Below are 27670 nucleotides of genomic sequence, written 5' to 3'. Positions count from 1 at the left end.
CTTGGCCAATGCCAAAGTTTGTCTCCAGGTCTGTTGTACTGCCTCGGGACTTGTATCTTCCGAGCTTCACTCTGAGGCTGCAATTTGAAACCCTCCATTTTATATAAAAGTAACTCTTAAACTTCTTAAAAAGATGAATGTTTAAAAACCTTTTCTGTTAGAGGGGCCATGGGCATCTGGCCATCCCTTTGACTAATACAAATCGATTGTCTGCTGTAATTCTGAGCCTCGTGGCAGCCGAAGAAAAGCTCGGCTGTAGGGAGGGGATTCCGGGCGGCATGGTTCGCTGTGTGTTAGCTCTGGGTACGAGCAGGGGCAGCGCCAGCAGCATTGCTGGGGCATGGAGAGGGTAAGAGGGCCACAGACAGAATCACGGACTATCCTGATTTGAGAAGGATCCGCTAAGGCTCATGGAGTCTGACTCCGGGCGCCGCACAGGACACCCCAAGAATGACACCACAGGCCTGAAGAGCGTTGTCCAAACGCCTCTTGACCTCGGTCAGGCTTGGCGCAGTGCCCAGAGAAGGTAGGCAGAGGTCAGACATCTCGCTGTGCTTTTGCTGGGTTTGGGGCTGTTTTGGGGGGAGCGCGGCGCGCGAGCGGCCGCAGCCCCGCCCCTGCTCTCGGCGAGCGGCAGCGCTGCCTGGCTCCCGCGGCCGGCGCTCGATCCGCGCTGCCTGGCGCCGCCCGGGCCGCCGCCGCCATGGCCACGGAGGACGAGATCATCCGCATCGCCAAGAAGATGGACAAGATGGTGCAGAAGAAGAACGCGGTGAGCGCCGGGACGGGACGGGGCGGGAGGCGGATTGGCGGCGGTGCCGCGGGCCCCGGCGCGGCCCCGGCCGGCCCCGCGCTCCCTCCTTCCCGCGGGCGCGGGGCCTGTCCCTTCCCGCCGCCGCGTTTCCCCGCGCTGCCCGGCGACCTCGGCGCTTCCCTCGCCGCCCCGCGGGGCTGCGGCGCCTCGCCCCGGCCCCGCCAGAGGAGGGGGGCCGGCAGCCGGTTCTGCTCCTCGGCGGGAGCGCCTTCGGCCGAGAGAAGATTCCCGCCCGGGCAGCGGCCCTGGCTGGGAGCGGCTGCGCTCTCCGTTTCCTGCTGGCTGAAACCGCGGTGTTGGCCTTGCGCGGGGGAAAAGCTGTCACCCCGAGGAGAACGCCTGCGGAGATGGCCCCCTGTGCTGGGGGCTTGTCGCCTTTAGGTCTGAAGGCTGGAGTTTTTGGTGGGATGTAAAAGCTAAGAAAGGAGTGATGAGCCCAAACCCAGCTGCGGCAGGGCCGGAGTTGAGTGGGTAAACTTCACAAACAGATGAGGAATGTGAGCCTTGTGTCTGTTTTTTTTTTTTTTTTGTTTGTTTGTTTTTGTCTTTAACCTGCAACACTTCTAATTGTATTTATTAATCTGGAGAATAACTTGTGCCTCAGAACGGAGGAAGAATATAATTAGATAGGATTCAGTTGTCTTAACTCAAGTGTTATTGCCATGCATGCCCTTCGTGCAGAACTCAGATAACATATGGTGTTTGTACCTTGCCTACAAACACATCAAAGTAAGTAAAATCGGAGTGTAGAGCAACAGCCAGATAACTGATCATGGTTATACATTAAATAGCATATAAGTAGGTTGTAAACTCTGTTTACTACTTCTTTATCGGGTGGGCACATTGTTATTCTCTGGAAATTTTTGCTTGTATATGTGGTTGTTGTTCTTCCTGCAAGGTACCATTATATATATAAAGCTAAGGGGTTTTTTTCTGCGTGTTCTGACATTGCATTAAAAGCTTAGTATCAGTAATAGTTCAGAACTCAACAGTGTGGAATTCCATTTTATAGGAGTAGTTTTGTTATTGCTTAATACTAGACAGTATAAAGAGCATTATTAATAGTATTTGCATGTTTATAGAAATACTCGTATTAAACCAATGAGATTTGTTCAGAATACAAAAAATTCATTATAAGTGCACACATGCCCATGTTTCAATCTCTGAGGCTGCATAATATGTCATGGTTTAGCTCTGATATATTTGGACTCTCAAATGATACATTGTGATGGCAAGACCCTTGTCTAGAGGAAAGAATATTTTATGACTGGCATTTATCAATTCCATTATTTTCCCCTCTTTGTTTTTATTTGTATTCTTCATGTGTTTAAGCACAAAAACATTTGTTGTTTCACTTTCTCTAAAACTGAAGTAGTGGCTCTTTCATACAAAGTGTTGAAAGGGTGAGAACTTACTGACTGAAATGCTTAAATATCATGATCATGAGCATGATAAAGGGCAACCAGCCTAATATTATTTGGAAAACTTCTGATAACAGGAACAAAACAATAGCTCTCAGGTAGTATGAGAATGATGTTGGTCCTGGGGAGTAGCCATACCAGGGATGCTGCAGGTGACCACAGAGCCACCATCACTTCTCTGTGATCTGAGAGGCTTAGGAGTTTGGATAGAATTTCTAACAGCATATGGGAACACGTATTCACACTAGTATGTGTAACATAATTAACTTTCCAAGCTCTGGGGAGCGGTGTAGTGACTTCCTTGGGGTCAGCGTAGGTCTTGATGTGGCTGAACACAGCAAGCACAGCTGGGCCAGGCTGTGCCTGGATGGAGCCAGAGCTGGACCTTCATTTTCTTTTGTATCAGAGGAGTGAGAATGTGGGAGCATCAAAGGCGTTGGGCTTTTGTACTGTGTTGAAACAGAGCTCCTTCATTCCAGCTCCTTACTCCTCACAAGTGGCTCCATTGTTGGGTTGATGTTTTCTCAGTGAAGTGCCACTGTGGCCAAGAGTGGAGATGTGACAGTTCCAAAGCATGTGTGTGTAGCATGATAAAAACCCTTAGCTGTGTCAGAGGAGACACTGTACGTTAGCATTCAAACCAGGAAATGTCTCTGTGTTTTCTTACTAGTCTTTGTCATTTACAAGGTATTTCTTTAATTGCACAAAGTGTTTTGCTACTTAATTTTGCCCTGCAGTTAAAATGCTAACTTTAGCAAAATTATTAAGGTACTCTGTATGAAGAGGTATTTTATTGTCTCACAAGGATGAAGAAGAATTGAGAAATGCATTCTTACACAAGTACCCACTGAATAATGATGCTCTTGACATCCTCTTGTGTTCCTTTCTCCATTTTTACTCATCAGGAGCAGTGGTCGGTGTCTTTGAATGAGAATGTTTTGATGAGATGCATTAATAATAAAAGAAAGAAAAAAAAGCTTTGATACTTGCTCATACTGAAGCTGTCAAGAGTCAGATGACAAGAAATGTTTGATCTCTCATACAAAGGTGACTCTGGCTTGTGGCACAGCACTCTGTGGCATTTCTTTTGATGAGTTAAAAGGACAGGCCATGCAGACACTCTGAGTCAGACTCTTGGTGATTTGCCTTGACTAAGAATTTAATTGTAGCTGTGCATATTTCATAACTATGTTAGTGAAATGATATATGTAGTTCTTTTGTTTTGAAGGAGGAAATAATATGATTTAGTATTTAATGTACTGTGCGATACGTATTTCTGCTGTTGCTTCAAATTGAAATAGATACTACTCCTCCTTCAGAACTGTGATTGGATTAAAACCTGTAGTGCCTTCCTTTGAGCTTCTGTTGTATGTAAGTACACCTTTCTTTCATTAAGCTGCTGTAATGAATAGGTATGAAAACTAAGGCTGCACCCATGGATTAAAGAAATCAAGAATGCTTGAGTAAGTTTAGAGAAGAAAATAAAATAGTCTGTTATTAAATGTATACTCCTTCAAATAGAACAGAATTATAACTGGATATCTCTGCTGTCTTCAAAAATGTACTCCATTTTCTATTGCCTGAAGCTCAGGTTTAAAATATGACTATAGAATACCATTCTGTGCTGTTGTGATCTTACCAGCTGAAAGAAGCTGAGAGGAGTAATCTACTGGATCTGTATGAAAATTACTTTGATTAATTTAAGTGACATGGTAAATTGAAAGTCAGCTAGCCTAGGAGAATGGGACATTGCCTTTCATTTTCTATAAAATTATAGAAATGCCTTTAAAAGAAGTTTTATAATAATGGTCTTAATGGTTGTGGTTTTTTTTGAACACAGAAGTCTTACATTGGGAGAAAAGTAATTACAAGTTATACTATGCAACTTCCACACTAGTTTTGGGATACAGACAGCTTTTGACTTTATGCTAAGAAAAGTGATTATGAAAAACTGTTCCGTTGGTATGAGTTTAAAGCAAATTTAAATTTAACTTTAAAGCATCTAATTCTTGGTGCACAGTATGTTTAGAGAAGTGAAGGCTTAGAAAGGATTAGTGCATTATCAATTTTGGTACTTTGATACAGAAACCAGCATAAAATGTAGGTAACATCTGTTAACTTGGATTTTTTTGTTGAGTTTGGCTTTTTTGTTTTTGATTTTTGTTTGTGGGTTTGGTTTTTTTTTTGTTTTTTGGGGGTTTTTTTTGTTCTTGTTTGTGGGATTTTTTTTGTGTTTTTGTTTGCTTTCTGGGTTTTTTTTTTGGTTTTCTTTTTAATTATTGCATGGTTTGTTAACCTGCTGTGTATCAAGTTGCTAGTATTGGAAAACATTTACTTGGGGAATAACTTGTTTTCACATGTGCAGTTTGGAAGGATATAACAGTCAAAGAAAGTTTGACTAAACTGTATTTCTAAGATGAGATGAAGAGAGTGTTACTTTGCATTACAGTATTACTTTCACTGAATTTGCAGACAACAGTAAGCTGTGTTTATTTTGAAATTGCATGCTGTGTACAGTGTGTTAATAATTTAATTGGTTTGGAGGTAAGTCTTAATCGGATTATATTTTTCAAAATGGCACATTGACTTTTGTCATTAGTTTTGGCTAAGAAAATTTTCTTGAATTTGATTTTGTTTTGTAGCAGTGAAAATAATTAACTTTATTAGATCTGTGTTTGCACAGAAGAAGCCATGCTTATGGTTGTTGAGAGAAAGATGGTTTAGTATGCCAACTCAATTTAGCACCTGAAGACATTTCTCAGTCTTGCGTCATTGCTACTAAAATTCTGTGGTTAGAACTAGAGAAGTTTTGTATATCATGAATAAAAGTTAAATGAGGCTTTTGCTGTCACGGGAAAATAGTAAAACTTTAGCTTTATATGTTAATTGAATTTGTGTAAGTGGTATTTGGTGAAATGTTTGGGTTTGGAGGCTTCTTTGGGTCAGAAGTGTTTGAAAGACAAGGGTTGTAGCAGACATTTGAAGGTGTCCAAAGCTGAGGGTTTTTGGATGTGACACTGAAGTTCCACTTCCATCTTTCTCAACCTCCTGATGGTATTTTATCTTTAGTGATAAAGGTGTAAGACTGCAGACGTAGCAGAATATTTTAAGTTTCCTTGCAACAGGTGTTATATTAGAATTTGATTAGGGAGAATTCAAAAGCAAGAAAAATGCAAAATAACACAGGATGAGTTGAGAGGTAAGAAAAGTGAATCAAATTCCACAGATTTGCAAATGGAAATTTTGTGGGATTTATTTCTAAACCTCATGAATTAAAAAGAAAAAAAAAAGAAAAGGTAATGAGCTAAGCCTGAGTGAAACGAATGGCCTCTTGGATGCACAGGTAGTTGTTGCCTCCCTTCTGTTTATAGCTTCCAGGTTCAGCACCACGTGCACTTGAATAACAGCCAAATCATCTCAGCCTTTGGGAGGTTTGTGTAGGCTGACAAACCACGTGTGCAGTCAGCAGTGAATGGTGCAGAGCTTTGCTGAAGTAGAGTTCATAAATCATCAGGGTTGGAGAGGTTAAAGAGAATTACAGAGCTCACATTTATGCAAACTTTTTTAAAGTAAGGCCTGTATTGCTAAGGAATGAATTGTTAGATTAGCTGGGTATAGACTTTTATAGCATCTAATAGTACAATCTCTGAACTTGAATCATCTATCTAGAAAGTTGCTTACACAGAATTAATTAGTACCTTTCCTAACAGTCTTAGCAGGGAAAAAAGAAAAACCCACAACGTGTGGCTTTACTACATCACCACAAATACAGTTAAGGATGATGTCTGTGTATGTTCTATATATATATATATGTGCACTATTGATGGGCTGTGCAGAGCTTCTCAATTCCAAGTTCTTATGCTAAAACTGATGTGGTTGTTCTGAACTGAAGATTGCTGCTGTTGTTTGGATTATATCTGACGCTGTTAAGTGAAGCACCCTTGAAGATGTGTGGGTTAAATAGTAATTGACAGAATGCTTTGACTGTCATTTGAGTTACATGGGGTAAAACTCCCCTAGTCTTTGAGTGAATACTTTGATTTCCAAGTTAAGGCCTGTTAATGTTTGGAGTGTGTGAAGTGGAACATTTCTTTTTTATGTTCTGTGGCTAAATTGAGAACTGGTGTTTTGAACCCAGTGTGTGACCCTGAAGGCAGATTTTATTGTTGATAATGTATTTGAAGTTCCTGATTGCTAAGTTAACTTTTTTATTTTCTTTCTTTTTTTTAGGCTGGAGCTCTTGATCTATTGAAGGAGCTTAAGAATATTCCCATGACCCTTGAATTACTACAGGTATGATTTTCTCATTGTTGTTATGTTGCAAATGTTAACCCTGTAATGAAGGTGGAGCCAGCAGATTTGAAAGAAGGTTACACTTTTAAAGTAGATTCCTAGGTCCAAAGTTCTTGGAAGTATCGGTGGTAATCTAGTCTCACTTCACCTGATTTAGGACACTTATTATAAGTGGTCTTTTCCAGTAGAAAACTCTTAAAGCTTATTTTTCTGATTGAGAGTAGTGAATTTTGTCATGGACAAAGGAGAAGAGCTGTTTACAAATTTACCAGACACAGAATCTTACATTTTAACTCTAACACAAATGTGTTAGAGTTAAAATGTTTCCTTCCTCCTGAAGAAGAATGCACCTGATTACAGCTGAAAACATCTTTTCTTATGTAGTTAGTTCTGGTTTTGCCTTGTAAGTGAGGAGAAACATAGTTGATACCTTTTAGGCAAGTTTTATTTGACACACACTCCACATCGCCCCTCCATCACTCTGAGGAATGTATTTCTTAAAGTATATTCCTCTTTTACTCTCCTGGGCTGGAGATGGAGGGGCACAATCTCTCCCAGTTGCACAGATGCTCTCACTAATGTTGTTTAGATTTACATCTTTAACAATATTTCATATATTATTTTTAAATTCTTTCAAAAAATAAACTTGGTCAACTTTTCCTTACATGTCAAGTTTTAGAGCTTGTCCTGTAATTCATCAGTGAGCAACTTTTGTTCCAGACTAGCCAGAAATTTCCTATCTGTGCAAATTTTAAAATGTCAAGAGTTAAATCTGAGACCTGATTTGCTGTAGTAGCCATTTAAATGGGAGGAGACCAAAAACTTTTTTCTAAGGGGCAGGTAATGGTCACAGATAAAGAATTAGCTATAAAGTTCAAATTTTAAAGGTGTCAGAAGCAATGACATTTTTGATTCATGTGTCCCATATACTTGCAGAATGTATTTAGTAAGTTATTACTGATACTATTTCTGACAGACAACAGGAACTTTTATGCATGAATGCTAGTACAACTCCTGATACTTTGTCCCCTATGTTCAATCTTCTTCTTTAAAAAGAAAACAAACTCAAAGCCCCACAGAAAAAATACCCCACACAAAACAAGAGCAAAACCAAGGAAACCCCTCTGGTTAACCTGATTCTTTGGAGTTTCTTTTTGCAAGTCTTAATGCAAATTATATTTTGCTTAAATATAATGATGTTCCTCTGCCTTTGGAATTAAAAATCTCTCTTCAAGTGCTCTGGAAATTCAAGTACTCTGGGATACTCTTGCAAAGTGCATTGACTCTATCTTAGTTAGGAATCTTTTCATAAATATCCATTGCTGTATTCAAAACAGTTCCACTGCATAAGCTTGGATTTAGCAACATATTTGGACTCAAATTTACTTTTTTTTTTGAAGCAGTGGTGGACTTGGAGTAAGAGTTGAAATGCAAAGTAATCTTACTCATTGCTCTGGCTGTGCATCATTAGTGTGCCACTGTCAAGAAGGGTGATGATCATGAGTTAGTGGAGGCACTATCTTCCTCTGTGTAGATCAAGACTTCTGAGAAATGTGTTTGAATTGATGAAATGCAGAACATAAATGAAAAGCATACTTCCATACCCATTTTTAAGAAGTTTTGAAAGCTGGCTACATCAAGAAAAGCCCTGCTAGCTGTTATTCCTGTGTAATACCACTGCTACTGCAGCCTGAAATGATGAGGTCCTCTGACGAGTTTTACAGGTATGTGCAATAGGAAGGTGCATATTAGTAGTCTGGGCTTGTGCTGGTGACTTTTGTTTTTCTTGCCACGTGTTTTTTCACAGAAAGCTGAAGTGATTACAGGCAATAATACCACTGTGTTACATCTGATGAGTTTTATGTAAGCAAGCTGATCCTTGCTCAGCTAGGCAGTGAGCCAGTAGGCTTCCTCACACAATTTATCTGGTGGTCTGACTTGCAAATCTGTTTAGCAGCTTGATGGCATTAGGGGCATTGTGTCCCTGGTGCTAATTGTGGTTAGTGCACAGCTAAACAGTGAGACAGTCAGGCTTTATTTTAACAAACAGGTTTTACAGGAAATTACACACACATGTGCAGAGCTAGGCTGTGATATGCAGCCCTTGTTAATGGCTTCAGGCTGGTTCACTGGCAAGCAAGCTGTGGAGACCTAGGAACCCAGAGATGGTTATTCTCCTGTGGTTGGTTTGGCTCTGCTTTGGTCCAAGTGCTCACCAACTCTCTACCCTCATGCACTTAGAATATAAAGTTGGTAGCACCTCTGCTTGCTTCAGTGGTTGCTCTTCCTCCCCAGCTGTGTTCCTTACACTTTTGCTTTTTTTCTGGTTTAGAGAACACCTGTTGCCACCGTGTGCTCTGCTTTGGGTTCAGTCATAGATTACTTATGCTCAGTGCTATTTGCACCTACTGAGGGCTGCTGGCCACAGTTTCAATGCTTCAGGGTGAAAATAGCTGTCTTATGCTGTCTTTGATTGTCTTTACTCTGAAAGCAGATGAAAAGTGATCTAGAATTTAAAGTGGGGAAGAATGAAAATACTGGAGTTTTTCACTTCAAAATGGCAATCACAGGAACAGCTCTACAGACGGGAAGACTAAGGGAACTTCAAATTCTGTCAGCTGATTTGCCACTGAAACATAGTAATTTTGAGAATATAGCACTGATCTTTTGTGACTACCTGTGCCAGTTAGCAGGCAGATAAATTAGTAGATCATTACTTCCTATCTTCAGGTAGGAAGTTGAAGTCTTGATCCAGTGCTCTATAAAAGCAAACAAATGAGTTGTTTTTATGTACTGCTTTAAGAAAGCTGGCAGTTCAGACAGTTCCCATAAACTGTCTCGTGTGATCAGAAGAAGAAGAAATTTCTCTAGTTAGTTTTGAGTTTTACTTGAGTTTTTTGGATTTTACTTAGCTAAGTAAGTCTGTAAGTTTGTGTGTTTTCCCTTTGCTGATGAGCATAGGCTGTCATTGTGCCCAGGTATTAATTGAAGGTTGGGTTTTTTGGTAGATACATTTTTTACATCTAGATGTGGTATTTTATGGATTTTCAAGGACATGTTATTCTTTATTGTCTGAAAGTAATGTTGAACTTTAAGTATTCAAAATATCAAGAGAAATGGCCAGTACCATTAATGTGAGTGAACAGAGTCCATCATGGAACACTTTAGTTTCAGGTGAGTAACCATCTGTTTTCTTTAATCCAAAATATGTGTTTAGACCTGATGCTCAGGCCTGAGGTTATTTGATGTGTTTCCTTGGCTGAAATAGCTACGGATTATTTAAGTATGTTTCCAGTCAATTAGCACATCCATGGTGTCTCAGAAAGTGTTGTTTGGGTTGTAAGAAGTAATTTCCATTTTTAGCAAGCTACAAAGATTTAAATTTTCCTTTTAAGAAGAAGGAAGCTTATGATGATCTATTGCAAAATTGAGTAATTTATATTTACTGAGTTCTGTAAATGGTAATGCAACAAAACTGAGTATCTTAACAACAAATAAAAATGTTTAGTTCTCAGTCAAAATACAAAAAGATAATAAAATCCTTTGTATTGTTAAATGCTTTTCTCCTATTGTGAAGCTAGAAGGGTGGAAATTTTCTCCTTGATACATGAACACATTAGCCATAAAACTTCTAAAATGTTACTCTTGCACTTAATTTATGTCCTCATTTTTTGAGTCTTGAAAGGCATGAATTGTAACTCTCATAATCACTCTGTAGGTGGCAGTAGCGGCAAAGACTTAAAGCTTGTCTTGGCCTTTTCTGATAGGTTAGCTCATTCTTTAAAATCTGAAACACAGAGTTCTGCTTCTATCTAAAGTCAGAACTCTCTGTGCTAAGGATTCTAAAGAATCTCAGTGTCACCAAAATTTTTAGGTACCTAAAACGTGCTTTCTCCCAGCTGGTATTACAGCTTTTTCCACAGCCACTAAATGGGAATTCTAAGAGTATGATGTCAGTGAAGAAGTTAGCAAGCTTCTTATAATGCCAAAATATAAATACAGTTCTTAACCCTTGTGTCCACCATCACTGTCCACCCATCCCCAAACTTTTGTGCTGAAGACAGACAGTAATATTTTTAAAATGTCCATGTTATTAAAATAATTTTTATAAAGGCTTACAGTATTTTGTCCTGATAATCACAAGAAAAAAGGAAACAAACACACCACAGAAGAAAAAAGATACTGTAATAGTTAATGTCAAAGTACAAATTTATATATGCTTATTTGTTAAATTGTCTTCATGTCACTTGTGATAATGTACATTTCTATTTCTTTTGCAGTCTACCAGAATTGGAATGTCAGTGAATGCAATACGCAAGCAAAGCACAGATGAAGAGGTTACGTCTTTAGCAAAATCTCTTATCAAGTCTTGGAAGAAGCTGTTAGGTATGGCAACAGAAATGTCCCTGCTCCTGCATGTTTTAACTGTGTAGCTTTGGTGCTCATCATCGATCCTGCCTTGCTTTATACGTATTTGTGTTTTTATGTGAATGGTCAAACTTCCTGCACTGGTGAAGTTGGTTTTTTTACTCTTTGACTGTCACCAGGCCATTACCAAGAGAGTGTGTGCAGAGAAACAGTTAATGGATTTTATTTGGGCTGGCAGGCAGTAGGAAATCAGATTCTCTGACATGATTCATTCTGAAGTCTCATTACCTGAAGTTGAGCTGGAGTGACTGTACTGCAGCACTAGGCATTAACAGACCTCTTCTTGATTATTGTCCTTGTCAAATACAACAAGTACTCTGAAGAACTGGTGTTAAATCTCATGTGAGAATGTGGAGGCTTTGAAGTTTGGTTATGAAGTGATTTGTGAAGAAAAAAAAAAAAACAGTAAAAATTATGTTGAAATTTCTACTTACAGGTAGAGAGAAACAGAGCTGCACTTTATAAAACCTTCATAATTTTAAACAGCTTACTAATTAGTGACCTAACACCTTTTGTGTAATTTCCCTTAAAATAATTAATACACTTAAAACCTTTCTGTTAGGATTTTATTCAAGGGTATTTGGTAGTACTTAATATGTATGAAAACACCTAAATCTCAAAATGCATTCAGATATTTTTGTTCGTGCACTGTGGTGCACTCTGTTTTGTTTCTTTGTATGTAAGTTTAGGTAAATTAAGATTTTTGAAGCTAAAATTTTAAAATAGAAAACACTTTACATTATGATTTAGGTATTTACCATTCTATCTGGAAAAATATGCCAAATACCAGGAGAGTGTGAGTCCCCTACCATTTGAACTCAGCTTCATTTTTACCAACTGTGAAGTGTTTTATCAGATAAATTATTACTGTCATGTAAATGACATAGAAAATACTCTGTCTGTGGATAATTTGTCAGAACTTTAAACTTTGATGCTCTTGTAAGAAACAACAGCCTCTGTGGCAAACCTTTTTAAGCTACATTAAAAACTTTTAACCTACCTAGTAATAATGTTAGTTTTAGTAGTTAAAATTAGATGATACTAGACATGCTGGTAAAATACCTTTAAATTCATAATGACCTTTATAGCAAAAATAAATGCCTATCAGGATCTTAGTGTAGGATCTAATCAGAATTCACTGGTAAACAGTGAAAATAATAAACTTTCTATTTTCAAATTTAAATGTAGAAGTCCGGCTTTATTATATCAGTATGTAAAAGTGGTAAGGTATGTAAGTAGACTAATTTACTTGCATATTAGCGTCAGTTACTTTAAAGACTTCTAAAAGTAGCTGCTAGACTGAGTGATACAGCTCTCAAGTTATTAAAATTTATTAGTCTAAGTTTTAAAAACAAAACCCTGTCAACATTTGGTGAGAGTTATTTATTTTTTTTCTTGGAAGTTCAAAATTTTAATACTGCAACTTAACTTAGACAACATAGCAGAGGAGATACTCTCATTTCCAACAGAATTCTTATGGGGAGTGTGCTTAGATGCTGCTCTCTTTGGGGAGTGGGAGATCTGCCTGGTTATCACTGTCCTTTGACTAAACAATTTGCCATTTGTTTGCTGAGAAACTAAAAATAATTGTCTTGTTTATTTAACACTTGAGTACCTTAAGTCAGTCAAAATTGTATTAATATGTTATTATGTAAAGTTTACTGGTGTTTGAGTGTTCAAACATTTTGACACAGGGGGAGTGTAACTCCTTCCTGGAGGGTTTCCATGCTGTAGAAGTCTGAGTGAGAATGTGGTGCCAGAAGGTCATGGCAGGTCTATCTGGGCAGTCCTGACTTCCCTTCTGCACAGGAGCCTCTTTGCTCCCTCTTGTGTTACAACTAATCCTGGAGTGGCTATCCAGAAGACCAGAGCTGGGAACTGACCACTTAAAAACCAATTGTTTTTTTTCATTCCTTCTGGCTTAAATTTCAACTATCACTTTTTGGTCCAACCTGTTTGCAGTTACTGTTTCCTGCACAGGGACTGTAGAAGTAGCAAACAGCTGGGGCAAGGTGGACCTTCTCCTCTCCTAGCTTGCTATAATCAGATTGTTTTAACACAGCTGGGAGACTACCTAAGGCTTTTTGCATGAGGTGATGTCAAACATGTAAGGAGCTGGAAAGCAAATAATAAATATTTGTTATTTATCAGAACTGAATACTTCTTGAGGCAGTGGGTATGTGACCTTCGTTCATGTGCTAATTTTTGTTACAGAACATATTGTTGTGTGTAAATTATTGTGCTAGCTCTAGTAGAGTTGTGGTAATACACTTACTATATAAAGTCAAGTTAATCCTGAAAATATAGCACTGCTTACATTCAAAACTTAGGTAGATAAATTTTCTGTGGCTGTAATGTAGATCCGATAATAAGGCATAGTAAAGTAAATGTTCTGCCTCTTTATCGCTGCTCAGTAACTCATTAGAACATAAAGTTTCATAACTGTGAAAGATAGGGTATAAGTATGGGTGGGAATCTTACAAAGTACTCTTATTCTGTTTTATCATTAGTTTTGACTTTCTTGGAAGAATACGAAATGTTGGGCTGCTTGAGAAATCAGTTTCGATTATGCTGTTTATAGTGCATGTAAAATGGTATGGAGCAAAGATGGCAGCAGAAGCGGACAGCTGTTAATCGTACCAAGCATTGTACTCAGAGCTCTGAAGTCTTTGTGAGTTATTTTTATAAATGACATTTTGAATTTAGGCAAGAATTGTTGACTGTTCAGGCTGCATGTAATGTTTCAGTTCAATGCTATCAAATTTTAGTCTTTAGGAATGCATGGGAAACATGAGAACAAATCAAAGTCAGTTGTGAATCACCAGATCTTTGTGGCTTGACTCGGGCCTTCCCAGGTTACCAATGTTTTACTGGAGAGGCTGGAAGCTGTGCAGCAGGGGGCTTGTGACCATTGTCTGAAGCCACATTGCAAGGTCCCTTTCAGATACTTTCTGAAAGTTAAACTACACAGCAGAGATGGTCACAATTTGCATAAGGAGCTAAATTCAGCTCTCCAAATAAAATGCTGCTCAGTTATAACTTTGGATTTACAAATAATTGTTTTGCCAAGTAGCTGAGTATACAGAGTATGCTGTGCAGATAATTAATCTGTGCACACTCATTTAGGTTGTGAGGAGTGTTTTTTGTGTTAGAAAAGCAACAAGAATCCCTTAAGGAATATAACGCTCATAATAAATAATTACGTGCTGAACTGAAGAGTATACAGTGAAAAAGAATGTCCAGACCTCTAAGTAAACTTTCATCCTCTAAGTAAACTTTATATAGTAACTTTATTTACTGAACTAAAAATGCAGAATGACAGCACAATATTCTTAACACTAAGTGAGCATCTGTTGCCAGTATTGAAAACTAAACGTAAGGCCACAAACATTTTGAAATGCCTATTTCAAAGAAGGACATGCCTGAGTAATTTTATTTTAAAACAGTGTTTATTTGTTAATAATGCTAATCAGGCATCACAGAAGTATTTTACTAATACTACTTTGCTCACAAAATCCTTTGTTATTTCAAACTTGGATTTGATTCTCCTGGAGCCAGCAGGTGCAGTCTAGGACTATCTTACAGGTATGTTAGTGCTGTCATAAGTGAAGTTGTTCAAGGACATCTCAACTTACTGGCTTTGCCAAAAAAAATGTTCCTGGCAAAGCAAGTTCTTAAATTAGAGTGTAATAGCATTTACAAATATTATTTGTAAATAATTTGATAATAAATTGATAAGAAGAGTACATGTCTTTGTAAGATATCAAGCAGAATCAAGTGCAAAAACAATTTCAGTAGTTTCATTTTCATATCTGGTATGAGCTGTAGAAATCACCTCCTGTCAAGTGTATATTTGGAACTGTTCATGTACTGTTAATAGGTCTTGATTTGTTAAGCTAATCAGCAGAGAGATAACAATACACAATGCATTATACTATTTAAGAGTAAAACACATATAGTGAATAAGTCCGTGTATCATGGTCTTTTGTCACTGATGATAAAAAAATCTTTAAAAATAGCAAACAGTTCATAATTTGGTTGTTTATATACAGATTTTTATATATTCCTCCTCCCAGTGCTACTACTGAAAAGAAACTTTAATGAACTTACCTTCATGTCTTAGTACATCTTGTAGAGGAATTGCTGACAAGTGTAGCTGCTTGTGCATCTCAAGATTATTTGGTCAGAGTCTGGAAAATGAAGCCTAAATAATTAATGAATGTGAAGGTAATTGTTAAATTAATAACTGTGTAATTTGATACCTGTTCTCTTTTCTCTTTAACTTATTTAAACCAAATACTCAGGAAACTTTCCAAGTCCTGGTGGTGATTCCTGAGTAGGCAACGCACAGTATCCCGTTAAATTAAATTTTCATGTGCTTCCAGGTAATAACTAGCCACCTTTCATTAACGTTTCTGGAAAAATTTTTTACTTTAATATTTTTCTTAATTTGAGATTAGATTTATAAATTAATAATATTGCATCTTTATATTTTTTTATTTTTTCTTATTACTAGCAAATGTCTAGTGTTGGCTTATAATACAGTTAGAAAAATTTAGGAGAAAGCTATTAATGGCCTCTAACATTCAGATAAATTATGTTATCTGGCTGTATCTTACTGCATTAAAATTTTTTGTTCAATAGCCCAAACTACTGTTTTGTCTTATTTGACCCTGGAGAAATTTTTCATTGGAGAAGCTTCAGGTATCTTTCAAATTAATTGCAAGTCCAGGTAGAAACTGCAGAGCAGCTGTTAAACTTTGAATGTCTTATTCCAGTGGCTTATGGTCTGTTCTTGTTACTACAATGTTCTTTGTATTTTAAAGAAGAAGTGTTAATATAAATTAGCTTCTCTTATAAAAAAACAAAGCTTTGAGTTTTTTTAATGGCCACCTGAAGATGCTGTAGCTAAAACCGCGAAGTTACAATTTTCAGTCCTAAAATTGGTGACAGTTTCCATTTGTTTCTGAAGCACAAATTAGTAAGTTTGAATAGCTGTATGGGGTGCAAAAAGGAACTGCACAACTTGTAGTTTATATTATATAAATATTTATAATGTTCTGTAGACTTCCTGAGGTGAATCACATTGGAATTTTTAAAGGCATTTCACAGAAGGACCGTTTTTTTCCACCTTACTTTGTTAGAATTTATATGGTTGTTCATAGTTCCCCTTTCTTCCTTTCTATTAGAGTCTGGTCATTGAATGTAAAATAAGCTAATTAGTAGGGACTTTTTAATTTGTCAAGGATAATTTTTCTTTCCCCAGAGGACAGATGAAATGCTGCCTAGCAGGCTGTTAATTGCACTCTGTTCTTTTGTCAATACAGTATTTCAATAAAACAAGATAGGTGAGTTTAAAGATGGAAAGCATCTTTTCTAGTGCTTTCCAATTTATGATCCATAAGAGCAACTTAAGCACTTAGGATAATATTAACTTTATTTTCAGCATTCTGAAACTAGATTAAGCAAAAATATCTATAAACTCTTAAGTGATTAAAGAAGCTGTCATTTTGAAGACATACACATGGTGAAGATGTCCAGTCTCAGCTGCTCAAGCCTTGGTTTGAGACATCCTTGCATTGACTGCTCTGCAGCTATAGGAGGAGCTGTGCTTTTATCAGTGTGCTTTGTGTATACCCTGCCCTCCATAAGGGAAAGAAGCTATTGGGGTATTGGCAGGTGTTGGCAGGTGCCTGTCCGTGGTGAAATGGTGCTGGGCTAAATGGAAGTGTTTGATAAAAGAGATCTGTGTGCCAGCTATACCACTGTGGTGTGTATGCTGCTTAATAAACAGGAGATACACAGGTCAGACCTGAATTTGACAGCTTGTGTGCCAGAAAAAAAAGTGTAGGTAAAGGGGCTGAAGCAGAGGTCCTGCTTTGCAGACGTGAGCTGTACCCCAAAATACCTGTTTGATCTACTGGTTTGTCTTAAAGCCTCTGACAGAAATGAGCATGTATTTAAAACATTATGAAGTAAAATGAGATTGCGTGCATATTTGGAGCATCTCTAAAGATTATATCATGTAATCAGTTGTTGCCATAGAGAGAGTGAGTATGCATGTTAAAAATGGGAGTTGTTTTCTTTCTCTTAGTGCACTTTAGTTGTCATAGCAGAGAACTCATGTGATCCATTGGGTTTATAGTCTTGTTTGCTTTCTTAGTTAAATTATTTTATTAAATTGGTATCTTTATTAGGAATTCTTTAAATAACATCTTCAGCTTATTAAAGACAGTCAGCCTGAGTGCATCATCTGTGTTTAATTATCTTCCTTTTCTTAAACAAAATTCATCAAGGATTGAATACAACATTGCAAACAATGGGTGAGCTCTTGAAGGCTGGGGGAATACTCTGGAGAAGTATCTTGTGCTTTTCTGGTTCCTGTTCTATTTTGTGTGTATCTCTTTATAGGTGCAGCTGGAGAAAGAATAGTAGATTGGTACCTGGTCTGATCCAGTGGTGCTGTCTCTACTCTCTTTTTATGATTTTTTTTTTTTAATAAAGTGATATTTGATTAGATAAATTCCTTAACTCACAGGTTAAGGAAAGGATCAAAATTACATTCAGTTTATTGTTCCTATAAAAAGAAAGCCAGTGCAGTTATTTTTTACTCTATAAAAATTAAAAGCTCAGTGTTTGAGGAGACCCAAATTTGTGTGTTACGTACAACCAAGTTCCTCTGAGAAGCACAGGTACGGGGTTCCTCTGGAAGTAAGGATGCTTATAGATGCTTAAACGAGGATTTACATGATTAGTTCAGGACATCTTTGTTGGCAAGACTGAGCCTTAACAGATTTCCCTCCTTTTCTTGTTCTGCTTTTAATTAATTTTAAAGTTTGTAATATATTCTTATTCCAATAATACAGTCTACAAATTTAGAAGTGTAATAGCAGCTTTATAAGGGCTCAGAAAGAGGAATTCACGAAATCTGTCACTCAGTGATGCCAATCTCACTAGGTTTTCTCTGTAGGCAGCAGAGAGCCAGCCTTTCTAGAGAACAAATCAAAGCAGGCACTCAATTTAGCCACTCTGAAATCCTCTTTACAATAGAAGGGTGTATGCATTCTTGCTGTGCTGGAGTTAAATGTTGTGATTGCTCTTTTCCATGAAGAATTTTGTCTTTATTCGTTACAAAATTGTAGTGAAATATAACCTTTATGGGAATTGCAGATTCAAATATATTTAAATACTGAGGCAAATAATTTAAGTGCTATCACAGAAAATACTGTCTGTGTGTCTGGAAAACTCATTCAAAAATATGAAAATTACTTTATATTTTGCCAGCAATGGTGTCTTACACAATATAATTAAAAAGAATGGCATGTATGTAGTAGGAACTTAAGTATATAAAGCATGGAAGACAAATTCCAGAGACTTGATGCAATACCTAGGAAGTTACTGTCTACCTAATGCAGGAGTGCTGGAAAAAATAAATCATGGAAGTCTGTGTTTCCATCATGTTTTCACTGCCAGTTTAAGCAGATGCTGGACTTGACTCGAAGGATGCTGAAGTGTTGTCATGTTTTCCATTTCCTGCGTTGGGAGGGTGTTGGGAAGTGGAAGGCTGTACTGCAAGAGAAGGTCAAAGCAGAGAGTGGGAGCTGATAGCATTTCCAAGTGGTTCAGGAGAAATCATGATATTTTACCGCTGCTTTAAATCAGTTACTATTTCTGGGTAGAAGAGAGTTTCTCATGTTTTGTATTTCCAGATGGACCTTCAACTGATAAAGATTCTGAAGAAAAGAAAAAGGAGCCTGCATCTTCCTCACAAAACAGCCCTGAAGCCAGAGAAGAAAGGTGCTTAATTCTTATTGGCTGTGCAAATAATCTCACTCAGTTTAAATTGACATTAAACTGTTTGGTCCAAATTTGTCATATTACAGACAGCTGCCATATTATTTTCTGAAAGGCAGAGCTGTACAAGAAACAGTGTGTTGTTGGGGAAATAAACTGTGCTACTGTTGACATGAAAAAAAAAGACATAGGTCAAGATATGGCCAGACAAGTTTATTGTTTATTCCATCTGTTGGGTCTGTCAAATACTCTGTCCTCTCTCAGTACTAGCACCCAGCTTTGAGAACTGTAAAACGACTTTCAGCCTCTGCTTTGTGGTAATTGCATATGCTTCTTCTGTATGTTAGCTTTTATGTTTAATAAACATTGCACTTTTTTTGGTAAACACAAAATATGTTACCAGAAAAAAAGCCTACATTAATGCCACTGCAGGAGATGAAGAACATTTACAAAAGAGTATTTGCAAGCCCATTTCTTCTATACATTTTTGAGTTTAGTGATCTCTGTTCAGCAGCCATTTTAAAATTGAAGCTTAACCTCTAACTGTATGTCCAGATGGAAGCTGAAAACTTGGTTTACAGTTTGCAAAACTACATAAATTGAGGGGGGGGAAGGGGCTGTGACCATGGCACCCCTTCAATACAGTAAGCAGATTGAATGCAAGGCATTTGCTGCAGAGTGAATGTTGGTGTGATGTATCGTCACTGTTTTATAAAGTAAAGTTCCGTGGGAGGAAAAAAGCTTTCATGTTAATGTAAAGAACTAAGAATTAAAGCTTATGTGCCACATAATGGAATGAAATACCTGCTATGTCTCTATTGTGTGGAATACCCTAGTGAATAGTCTAAAGACACTTTAAAAATTGTATTGACTCTAGAGCTATAAATAACTTTAAAAAGGTGCCCTGTGTTCTTATTTTCGAATGCCATCAAATGGATGTAGCAAAAGACCCGTATTTTGCCCAGAAACAAAGTTATTTGAAGAAGGGGAAAAAAACATTAATATTGGTTTTCATTTTGCCTTTCTTTAGCAGTTCAAGTAGCAATTCCAGCAGCAGGAAGGAGGAGGGTAGTGCTCCCTCAAATTCTTTCATCCCTTCTTTTCCCCGGGCACCAAGCACTTCAGACTCTGTAAGAGTGAAATGTAGAGAAATGCTCTCTGCAGCTCTCAGAACAGGAGGTGAGCTTTGTAGACTATCTTTTCAAGTTTAACTATTTCCTTCACTGTTTTTGTCTTTCCCACTCTACTTGTTCTCCTGCTCTGTAGGGTAGACTAACCCCTGTTTGTGTCCATTTGTGTGTAGACCCATAAACCAGTTCACCCAAGCTGCAAGTAGTGAGTAACTGTGACAGCATGGGAATGTTTCAAAATGCATTTTTGTTGCTGCTAATTCAGGACATTTTGTGTCTCAGTTCATCTGATACCTTGCCAATAGGGGATCTTCTTTTCAGGAGTGTTATTGCCTCCTTAATTCTTCATTTAAATCTTTTGTAGAGGCTGCTATTTTTTTTGTCTGTCTTTTTGACTGAGAGAGTGTGGCTATATACAAGACTGCCTTTCTTACCCCAGAGGTCCTGGGAACCTTCAGATTTTAGTTTTTGAAGGCTGCCTATCTATTTTGATTTGTTCTTGACATTTCAGCAAGATGCATTAAGAGAGTCTTGCATTGCTCTTAACCTCAATGCCTTTTTGGGTATCTGTAAATTCCTTGACTGTTTGGGGTTTTTTCTTTTTATCTCTCATGTATGCTTGGGTGTCTTTAAACCGACAAATTGAATGATTTGCTAGATAAGGAGCAAATTGAAAGCTAGACTTTTCAGAATTACCTGATTTTTTTTTCTGGTGCATTTTTCTCTTTATCAAAATTATGACCCAGCTCCTGTTTCTCTGTTCATATCTAAGTGTAACTTGGCCCACTGTAACTAGACTTCTGAATCATCTGTGTTTACTCTCTTCACTCCTTTATTCTTTCTTTTAATTCATATAAATTCAGGTATAGACAATAAGCACAGCTGACTAAAGACCATGAATTTGTGGTCATCTGGATATATAGTTCATAGACTTCTTTCAGGAGCAGTCACGTCTTAGTATCATAACATCTTAGTATTCATAATTCTGTATAGTCTTCATTTTAGATAGTTTTCCAGAATACTTTTTTGCAATGTTGCTTTTTGCAGCACATATAAACTGATGTTCCATATCAAAATAAGGTTATTTTTTTATTTTATGGCCTTTGGTATGAGATCAAAGGACAAATGATATTTGGATTACTCACTAAGATACACCCATACTGAAACGAGGAGGCAAACTTTGTATGTAATTTGTTCTTAATCTGTCTTGGAAAGGTAGATTTCTCTGTGAGGAAGTGTTTTGGTCAGAAACAGTAAACAGTTATCTTGAGACATTTTAGTTGAAGTGTTGTATTGCCTTCAAGACTGCTGTGGTCTATTTCTTCTAATTTGCATGTTTTATGACACGTCTCTGCTTTGCAGTTAAAAAAAATCTAATAAGATTGTTTGTTATTTAATTACTATGTTTCTAATGAAATCTTTCTCTTCCATGCGTGCAAAACATTTATTTGCTTATTCTTGTATTGTGTGGACTAAAACAATTGATTAAACACAATATAAAATGTTTCCCTGTTATAATAGCCTGTTCTGTGCACAGGCTGTGGAGATGGGAGAAATGCCAACCCTTTTGGAATATTTTAGATTTTTCTGTATAGCAATGTTTTTTGTTTCTATTTGTGTTTACAATTAGGTGTCAGATGTTTTTTGGTTTTTAAGTGTTTTTAGCTCTTAAACTTCTGTTCTGCTTCTTTCACTTATTTGTGTTCTTTCAAGTAATAAATTTTGGAAGTTTAAGTACACAGTAAATTAAAATTACATATATAAAAAAGTGTTTTATAATCTGCTGAGTTTCAGAGTTCTGGAACTATAGGGATCTCAGGTATATAGAACACAGAGTGTCAGGTTGCTAATATTTTATCATTTGTTTTCCTCAGATGATTACATTGCTATTGGTGCTGATGAAGAAGAGCTGGGTTCTCAGATTGAAGAAGATATCCTTTGTTGTATTATTGTGTGCTCTACAGCAGGACTGTTTTTAAAAAACAGTAATTTTCAAATTAATTAACTTGATCTGTATATTGAATGTTTTTGTATTTCATATGAAACAAAAATGGCACTGTGTTCAACACATCAGTACATAAATTTAGTGTTTGAAAAACCAGCCCAACCTAAATGATTTGCCTTAAAATATGTAGGAATGCATGTAGGTGAGTGTGAGTGGGTTCTTTTCGGCTCAATATGTTTTCCTTGTAGCAGCAATATTATATCTTACTGAAGCATTCTTACATAAAATGCTGGGCTCTTCTACACTGTTTAAAAATCTTTTCTTGTTAACAGTCTTAATCATTTTCTAGTGTCTTTATTTCATTTTCTACATGTTTATTTCTAAATGGATTTGCAGTTTTAAAAAGAGTGGTGTGTTTGAACAGTTCCAGAACAGAGATCTGCGCTTCTTTTTTTAACAAAAGAAAAAAGTGTTAGTGAGCTGCCATTGTTTGAATATTTGGTTCAGAATTGAATTAATTCTCAGATGAGGTCAATAAACTGGATATAAACTTATGGGTGACTTTTCACTGTTACAGTTGAGGTCTTACTGCCCAAAAATTCATATTTCACTGAGCCTGTGCTAAACTATGATTAGGCTTCAGAAGGTTGTGAATTCTGCTGTATTGAACAGGAAGGTAGCTGTTGGTTGGGGTGGGGGGAGAACTTGATGGACAGTGGAGGAGTACACTGATTTAGAACTTGCCCCCAAAATGAATCTTTTCTAGTTCTCTGTTTTACTTGTTAATGTTTTGCTCTATTTTACTTATCCATGTTTTGTTCCTTAATTCTAAAGCACCTATTTTTCAAGAATTAAAAAACACTGATATGAAATACAAAAATAGGGTACGAAGTAGGATAGCGAATCTCAAGGATGCAAAGAACCCTAACCTAAGGAAAAATGTATTATGTGGAAACATTCCTCCTGACAAGTTTGCCAAAATGACAGCAGAGGTAAGTAAAGCACAGGTCTTGAACTATTTCCCTCTTGGTCTTACATCCTGGCCTGTGTTTATTAGCCACAAAAGTAATTTGTGTAAGCTGCCCGTAGTTCTGAAAGACTGTGGATTTTTTCTGGCTTGCAGAATCTGAATTACAGGGCTGTGTTGGGGTAGAGGCCATGAAATTGTCTTTACAAGTCAAAATAGATCTGGAAAGTCAAATGAAGAAATAGATTTTATGGGAGAGGAAAATGAAGACACATCTTGTTAACATCTTGTTTCAGTTCTGTAGTTCTGCTTCTGTGTGTTAGGTTCTGCCCCTTCACATGAGGTATAAAGGAGTGTCTTGGAGACTGAGGGGAATTATTATGGTCAGCTATTGCAAATCATGACTAACTTTATTCCAAAACAAAGTTGTGGTGGGTTTTTTTTTTTGTTGGTTGGCTTTTTTATTAACTATAGTTTCACATAAAGGTTAGGGCAAACAGAGGCTGGTGAAAGAATGTGTAAAAAAAGCAAGTTTTACCTTCAGTATGTATTTTCATTTTCTTTGTTCTACATGTTTATGTACATATGCACAAACATGTTTTGTCTTGTCCAGTGCATTGATTAGTGTTTTGGATTAAAATGTCAATGGCTAAAACCCCCTTAGTGTTAAGATTACTTCTGAAGTGAAGCATTGATACAAGATTTTCATTCCACACCTACATGGGATGGTGAATAAAATTGTATTGAAGAAAAATGTAACAAATTGGTTTTGCTGTGCACACTTGATTGCTAGACCTTCTGGGGATCTTGTGCGCTAAGACTATTTTAAGAGAAAAATAAAATGGGTGATTCTGAACTATTTGGTTAGTGTTTAGAAACTAAGTTTATATGATTTCTGGTGACATATGCTAAATTATGGCTGTACTGTATTTATCAGTACAAATATGGAAGTAGTCAAAATAATGTAATTTTTTTTCTATAATAAATGTTATGTAGGTCAATGAGATAATTATCCAAGGATCTGACCTAGGGAGAGAATCTTTTTTGCCTCTTTGGAGAACTTTTAAGTCCTCTATCTTGCCTCGCTTAAGTTTCTGAACTTCAGAAGTGTATTTACATAGAAATATTTCTAGATGTTTGATGTTGTACTTTTTTTTTCCCTATCTGTGTTAAAAATGAGAACATTTTTAACTTCTTGTAGCTTCTGTGCTGTGAAATATCCCAGCTTAAGTCTTGTAAAATTAAAAATGTGTAGAATTACATTGCTCTTCAACAGAGTTGTTGTTCATGGATTCTAAATAAAAAATTGTATTGGCTCGCACTGTGGTAGCTTGTTTTAAAGCTAAAACTCTCTAGTAAACTCTGTATGCTCTTTGTCCTTTATAGGAAATGGCAAGTGATGAGCTGAAAGAAATGCGCAAAAATCTGACCAAAGAAGCCATCAGAGAGCACCAGATGGCTAAAACAGGAGGTACCCAAACTGATCTGTTTACATGTGGCAAGTGCAAAAAGAAGAACTGTACATACACCCAGGTGCGTGATTATTCAGACTCCTAGTTTCCCTTTTTCAAACCTTAAGTCCTGTATAAAGATAGAGAAAAAATCGGTATTGCAAAATGAACTTTTAATGAAATGCTGACAAATTACAAAATGTGAAGATAGCTGGATCTACTTAGTTGTGCTTATGTAAAACAAGTTTGTTGTATTTATTTGCCAAAAATTTTATGTAGATCGAAGCCGAGTATCTGTATAGATTAAAACTTGACTTTCTTTGCAGTGCTGAATTTTTGCTAACTCTTCTTAATACATCATATTGATAAGGGTTTTATGTGGAGGAGAGATACTGTTTTTAATGTGCATAAGCTTATTTTTACAGAGGGACTAAATAGCAGAAAATTATATATACATAGATACAGATATATATTTTTTGTATATATTTAATGTGGCATTTGACCAACACTAGACCCTGATTTACAGTCATTCCTACAGCCACAGAAAGGGTGCTTTAATTTGTTTAACAGTGCTTCAGGGAGTGTGATTTTCATCATAGGATCAGCTGCATTCTTATTTTATATTTATCAAATGCTTTAAATAGCAAGCTTTTTTCAGTCATGAGACTTTTAAGCCTTTGCATCAGTAAATGTATGTGAAGGTGTACTGGACATTGTACTTTTTGTGCAGAATCTGCTCCTAGAAATATGCGCACAGTTTCAGTGCAGGAATTGGTATTTTACTGCTACTAAATATCTCAAAATCCGAGTTTATAATGGCTTCATAGGGAGGCAAAAAGCCCAGTTTCAGTTGATACATAAAGTTAACTTGTATTTTTATGCAAATTTGTTTCCTTAATGCTAAACTTTGATTTAAACAGTTACATTGAACACACACTAACAGAAATTGAAGATACTAATTTTCCTTTTCCGCTCCTGCTCTTGCCTTTGCCAAAGGTTCAAACCCGCAGTGCTGATGAACCCATGACAACGTTTGTTGTCTGTAATGAATGTGGAAACAGATGGAAGGTAAGACTGTTAGACTGCTCTGCATATTTGATAGCAGGCAGCCAGCCTCTGTGGTTAATTTGGGTTTACAGTAAATGTGACAAACCATTTTCTGTTCACTTTTAGTTACTTCTTAACCCATTAGTGATATTGCAAGTAGAGATTGAAAAATACCTTTAAATTAGAAATGTATTTTTCACTGAAGGTGTGAGATCTCTCAAGTAGGTTGGTGCCAAAAGAGGGGAGAAGTCAGGACTTAGTCCTTACAACATTTAGTTACAATACTGCTTTGCCATATGACATGGTGACAAGCTAATCACTGTGTTTTTGCTTTCTTTACCCAAAGTTCTTTTAACTGGTTTTAATCTCTGCTTTGGTGAGTGTAAAAGGCCTTTTTTAGACCTTTTGTTGTTACTGTTTTCTCTGTTTTTTTGCTATTCTGAAAAGAAGCAGCAATAAAAACAGAGAGATGACTGCTGTTGTATTCCTGTGCAGGATAAGTGTAGGGCAGTGATAACTTAATTGAATATTTTTTCAAGTTTGGGAAACAGAAATTTACAAAGTTTCTAAGAAACACTGGTAGTTGAATAAAATGGAGAAACACTTGTTTACTTGAAGGCCTGTAAAATTTACAGGTTAAGGTGTGATTGCATACCATAGGAAGCATGATAACCTCATTCTCTTATTTTTCTATGTTAAGAACACTGCAGCTCTGTAGGTCCATGCCACAGTATACATTAAGACTGCCACATAAAAAATATTTTATGCATCTTGGTTTACATAGCTTATTGCTGAATATTGTTCAGATATGTGCTCTGAGATACCTAAATAATATATAAAGCTTAGTAATTGTTTGATGGAATTGCTTGCACTACCTGCAAAAGTACGTTTGTCCTTAAAACCTTTAGTAAGGTGGCAGTTGCAGCAGTGTCTGTATACAGATGCCTGAAGGAATGGTTAAAATATAAGAAAATGCTTTAATTAGTAATTTCCATATCCTAAATATGATGTTGTATTTCTCTTTCCTCTTGCAAAGATTTAGAACTAAGCTGTATGAAGATCTCATAAAAAATTCTTTTCTTTTGACAGTTCTGTTAGAAGAAGAAGTTGTCAAGACATCTGGACCAGTATGAACGAGGATTTTGTAATTAGCTTTAAAAATTAGGCTAAGCATCTAGCTTCCTGCAAATGAGAGGGTTTTTTGGTTTTTCTTTTATTTCAAAACAGCATACATGCCTCAAGTTAGCCTTTGTTTTGACACAACCATGATTTCCTCTAATGCCTTCCTATAGCTGGTAGTCAGTAGGGCCAGGTTGCTCAATTGTATGGTGAATTTTAAAATATTTTTTCATTTTTATAAGTAAGTTGACATTAAACTTTTACCAGTTAAACATTTTGTAACTGTCTTGTTTTTTTCTAACTGTGTGAGTAATGTACTGTATTTTTTGTGGTCTGAAATATACACGCTCCTCCTGTGTGTATTTTGCCTCTCCACATTTGCTCAGTTGTTAGAATGAAATTTGTTTCTCTCTGCTCTGTTCACTTTGCTTTGCAAGTAGAAAGGTATATAAGTTCATCATAACATTAAACTCAGCTGTTAACTAAAACACAATTAATTAACTCTCCAGTTTGTTTGTGCTCTTTCTGGACTAGGACTAAATTTGCAGTCATGGGGTTTGGATATTTATTAGTGGATATGATGACCTCTTTTGCAGTGGTTGGCTAAGCTTGTTTATGTAACCAGCTTTGATCAATGCAATATATTTTATTGCCCAAAGCATGTATTTTACATTCTATCAGTAAGGCATTATTTCTAAGAATGTCTTAAAATAGTGGTTAAATCTGATTTGAGTGTTCAGTCTTGTTTAATGTGCTTGACAACCAACTTGGGTTTAGACTTTGTAAATAAGCAAAGGCATTGTGTTGTAGGCTATCCTAATAACACCAGCTAACCAATTAATTACATTAAACTGACTGGGGAGGTTATACTATACTCCCTTCATTTAAATGGCATTGATTTTGTTCATGAAATTATTTCTGAGATGTAGGGTATCCAGTGTCAATCATAGACCTTCAAGTGGGAATAAATTATAAAAGTTATGATCTTTTCCATATGAGAATATAAATGCTGCTTTTTTAGAGTCTGCTTTTTAACGGTGTATGTTTAGAAATATTTGCAAATGTGTTTTCAAGGGAAAACATGTCAAAATCTTTAGAAAAGATTAAATTCTTTCATTATATCTGATTTTATATTACTTAATTTGTTGGAGTTTGGGGCTGAGGTGATCTTTTTTGGCACTGTATAAATTATTCATAAGGGAATGGGAAGAGTATGCACAGCTCCTGGTGAATAAATTCCTTGAATGTAAAGGAAAAACAA

General features: G+C 36.7%; 1 protein-coding gene across 4 annotated transcripts; it reads left to right on the top strand.

Moving 5' to 3' along the window:
- The first annotated feature begins 629 nt into the window (after nt 1–629).
- TCEA1 (transcription elongation factor A1) lies at nt 630–27670 on the top strand. Of its 4 annotated transcripts, none has more exons than XM_015618178.3 (10): nt 630–772; nt 6466–6528; nt 10809–10914; nt 18666–18753; nt 19784–19929; nt 21755–21811; nt 22663–22817; nt 24179–24325; nt 25240–25311; nt 26380–26686. In XM_015618178.3, exons 1-10 carry the CDS (start codon nt 704–706, stop codon nt 26386–26388), a joined length of 912 nt encoding a protein of 303 aa, XP_015473664.1. In that variant the 5' UTR covers nt 630–703; the 3' UTR covers nt 26389–26686. The 4 variants fall into 4 exon arrangements, with proteins under 4 accessions (XP_015473664.1, XP_015473661.1, XP_015473663.1 ...); XM_015618177.3 differs by lacking the exon at nt 630–772 and adding an exon at nt 4533–4779; XM_015618176.3 differs by lacking the exon at nt 630–772 and adding an exon at nt 4546–4779 and having other exon boundaries at nt 19781–19929; nt 26380–27670.

Source organism: Parus major, chromosome 2, assembly GCF_001522545.3.
Source record: "Parus major isolate Abel chromosome 2, Parus_major1.1, whole genome shotgun sequence".
NCBI lineage: Eukaryota > Metazoa > Chordata > Aves > Passeriformes > Paridae > Parus > Parus major.
The sequence above is the reverse complement of the archived record's forward strand: the minus strand, read 5'-3'. Positions and strand labels throughout refer to the sequence as shown.

Coding starts and splice junctions, on each gene's coding strand:
- TCEA1 (XM_015618175.3), top strand. CDS start 704: ATGGCCACGGAGGACGAGATCATCCGCATCGCCAAGAAGATGGACAAG. Junction 6,529..10,808: donor TGACCCTTGAATTACTACAG/GTATGATTTTCT, acceptor TTTCTTTTGCAG/TCTACCAGAATTGGAATGTC. Junction 24,326..25,239: donor AGAACTGTACATACACCCAG/GTGCGTGATTAT, acceptor CCTTTGCCAAAG/GTTCAAACCCGCAGTGCTGA.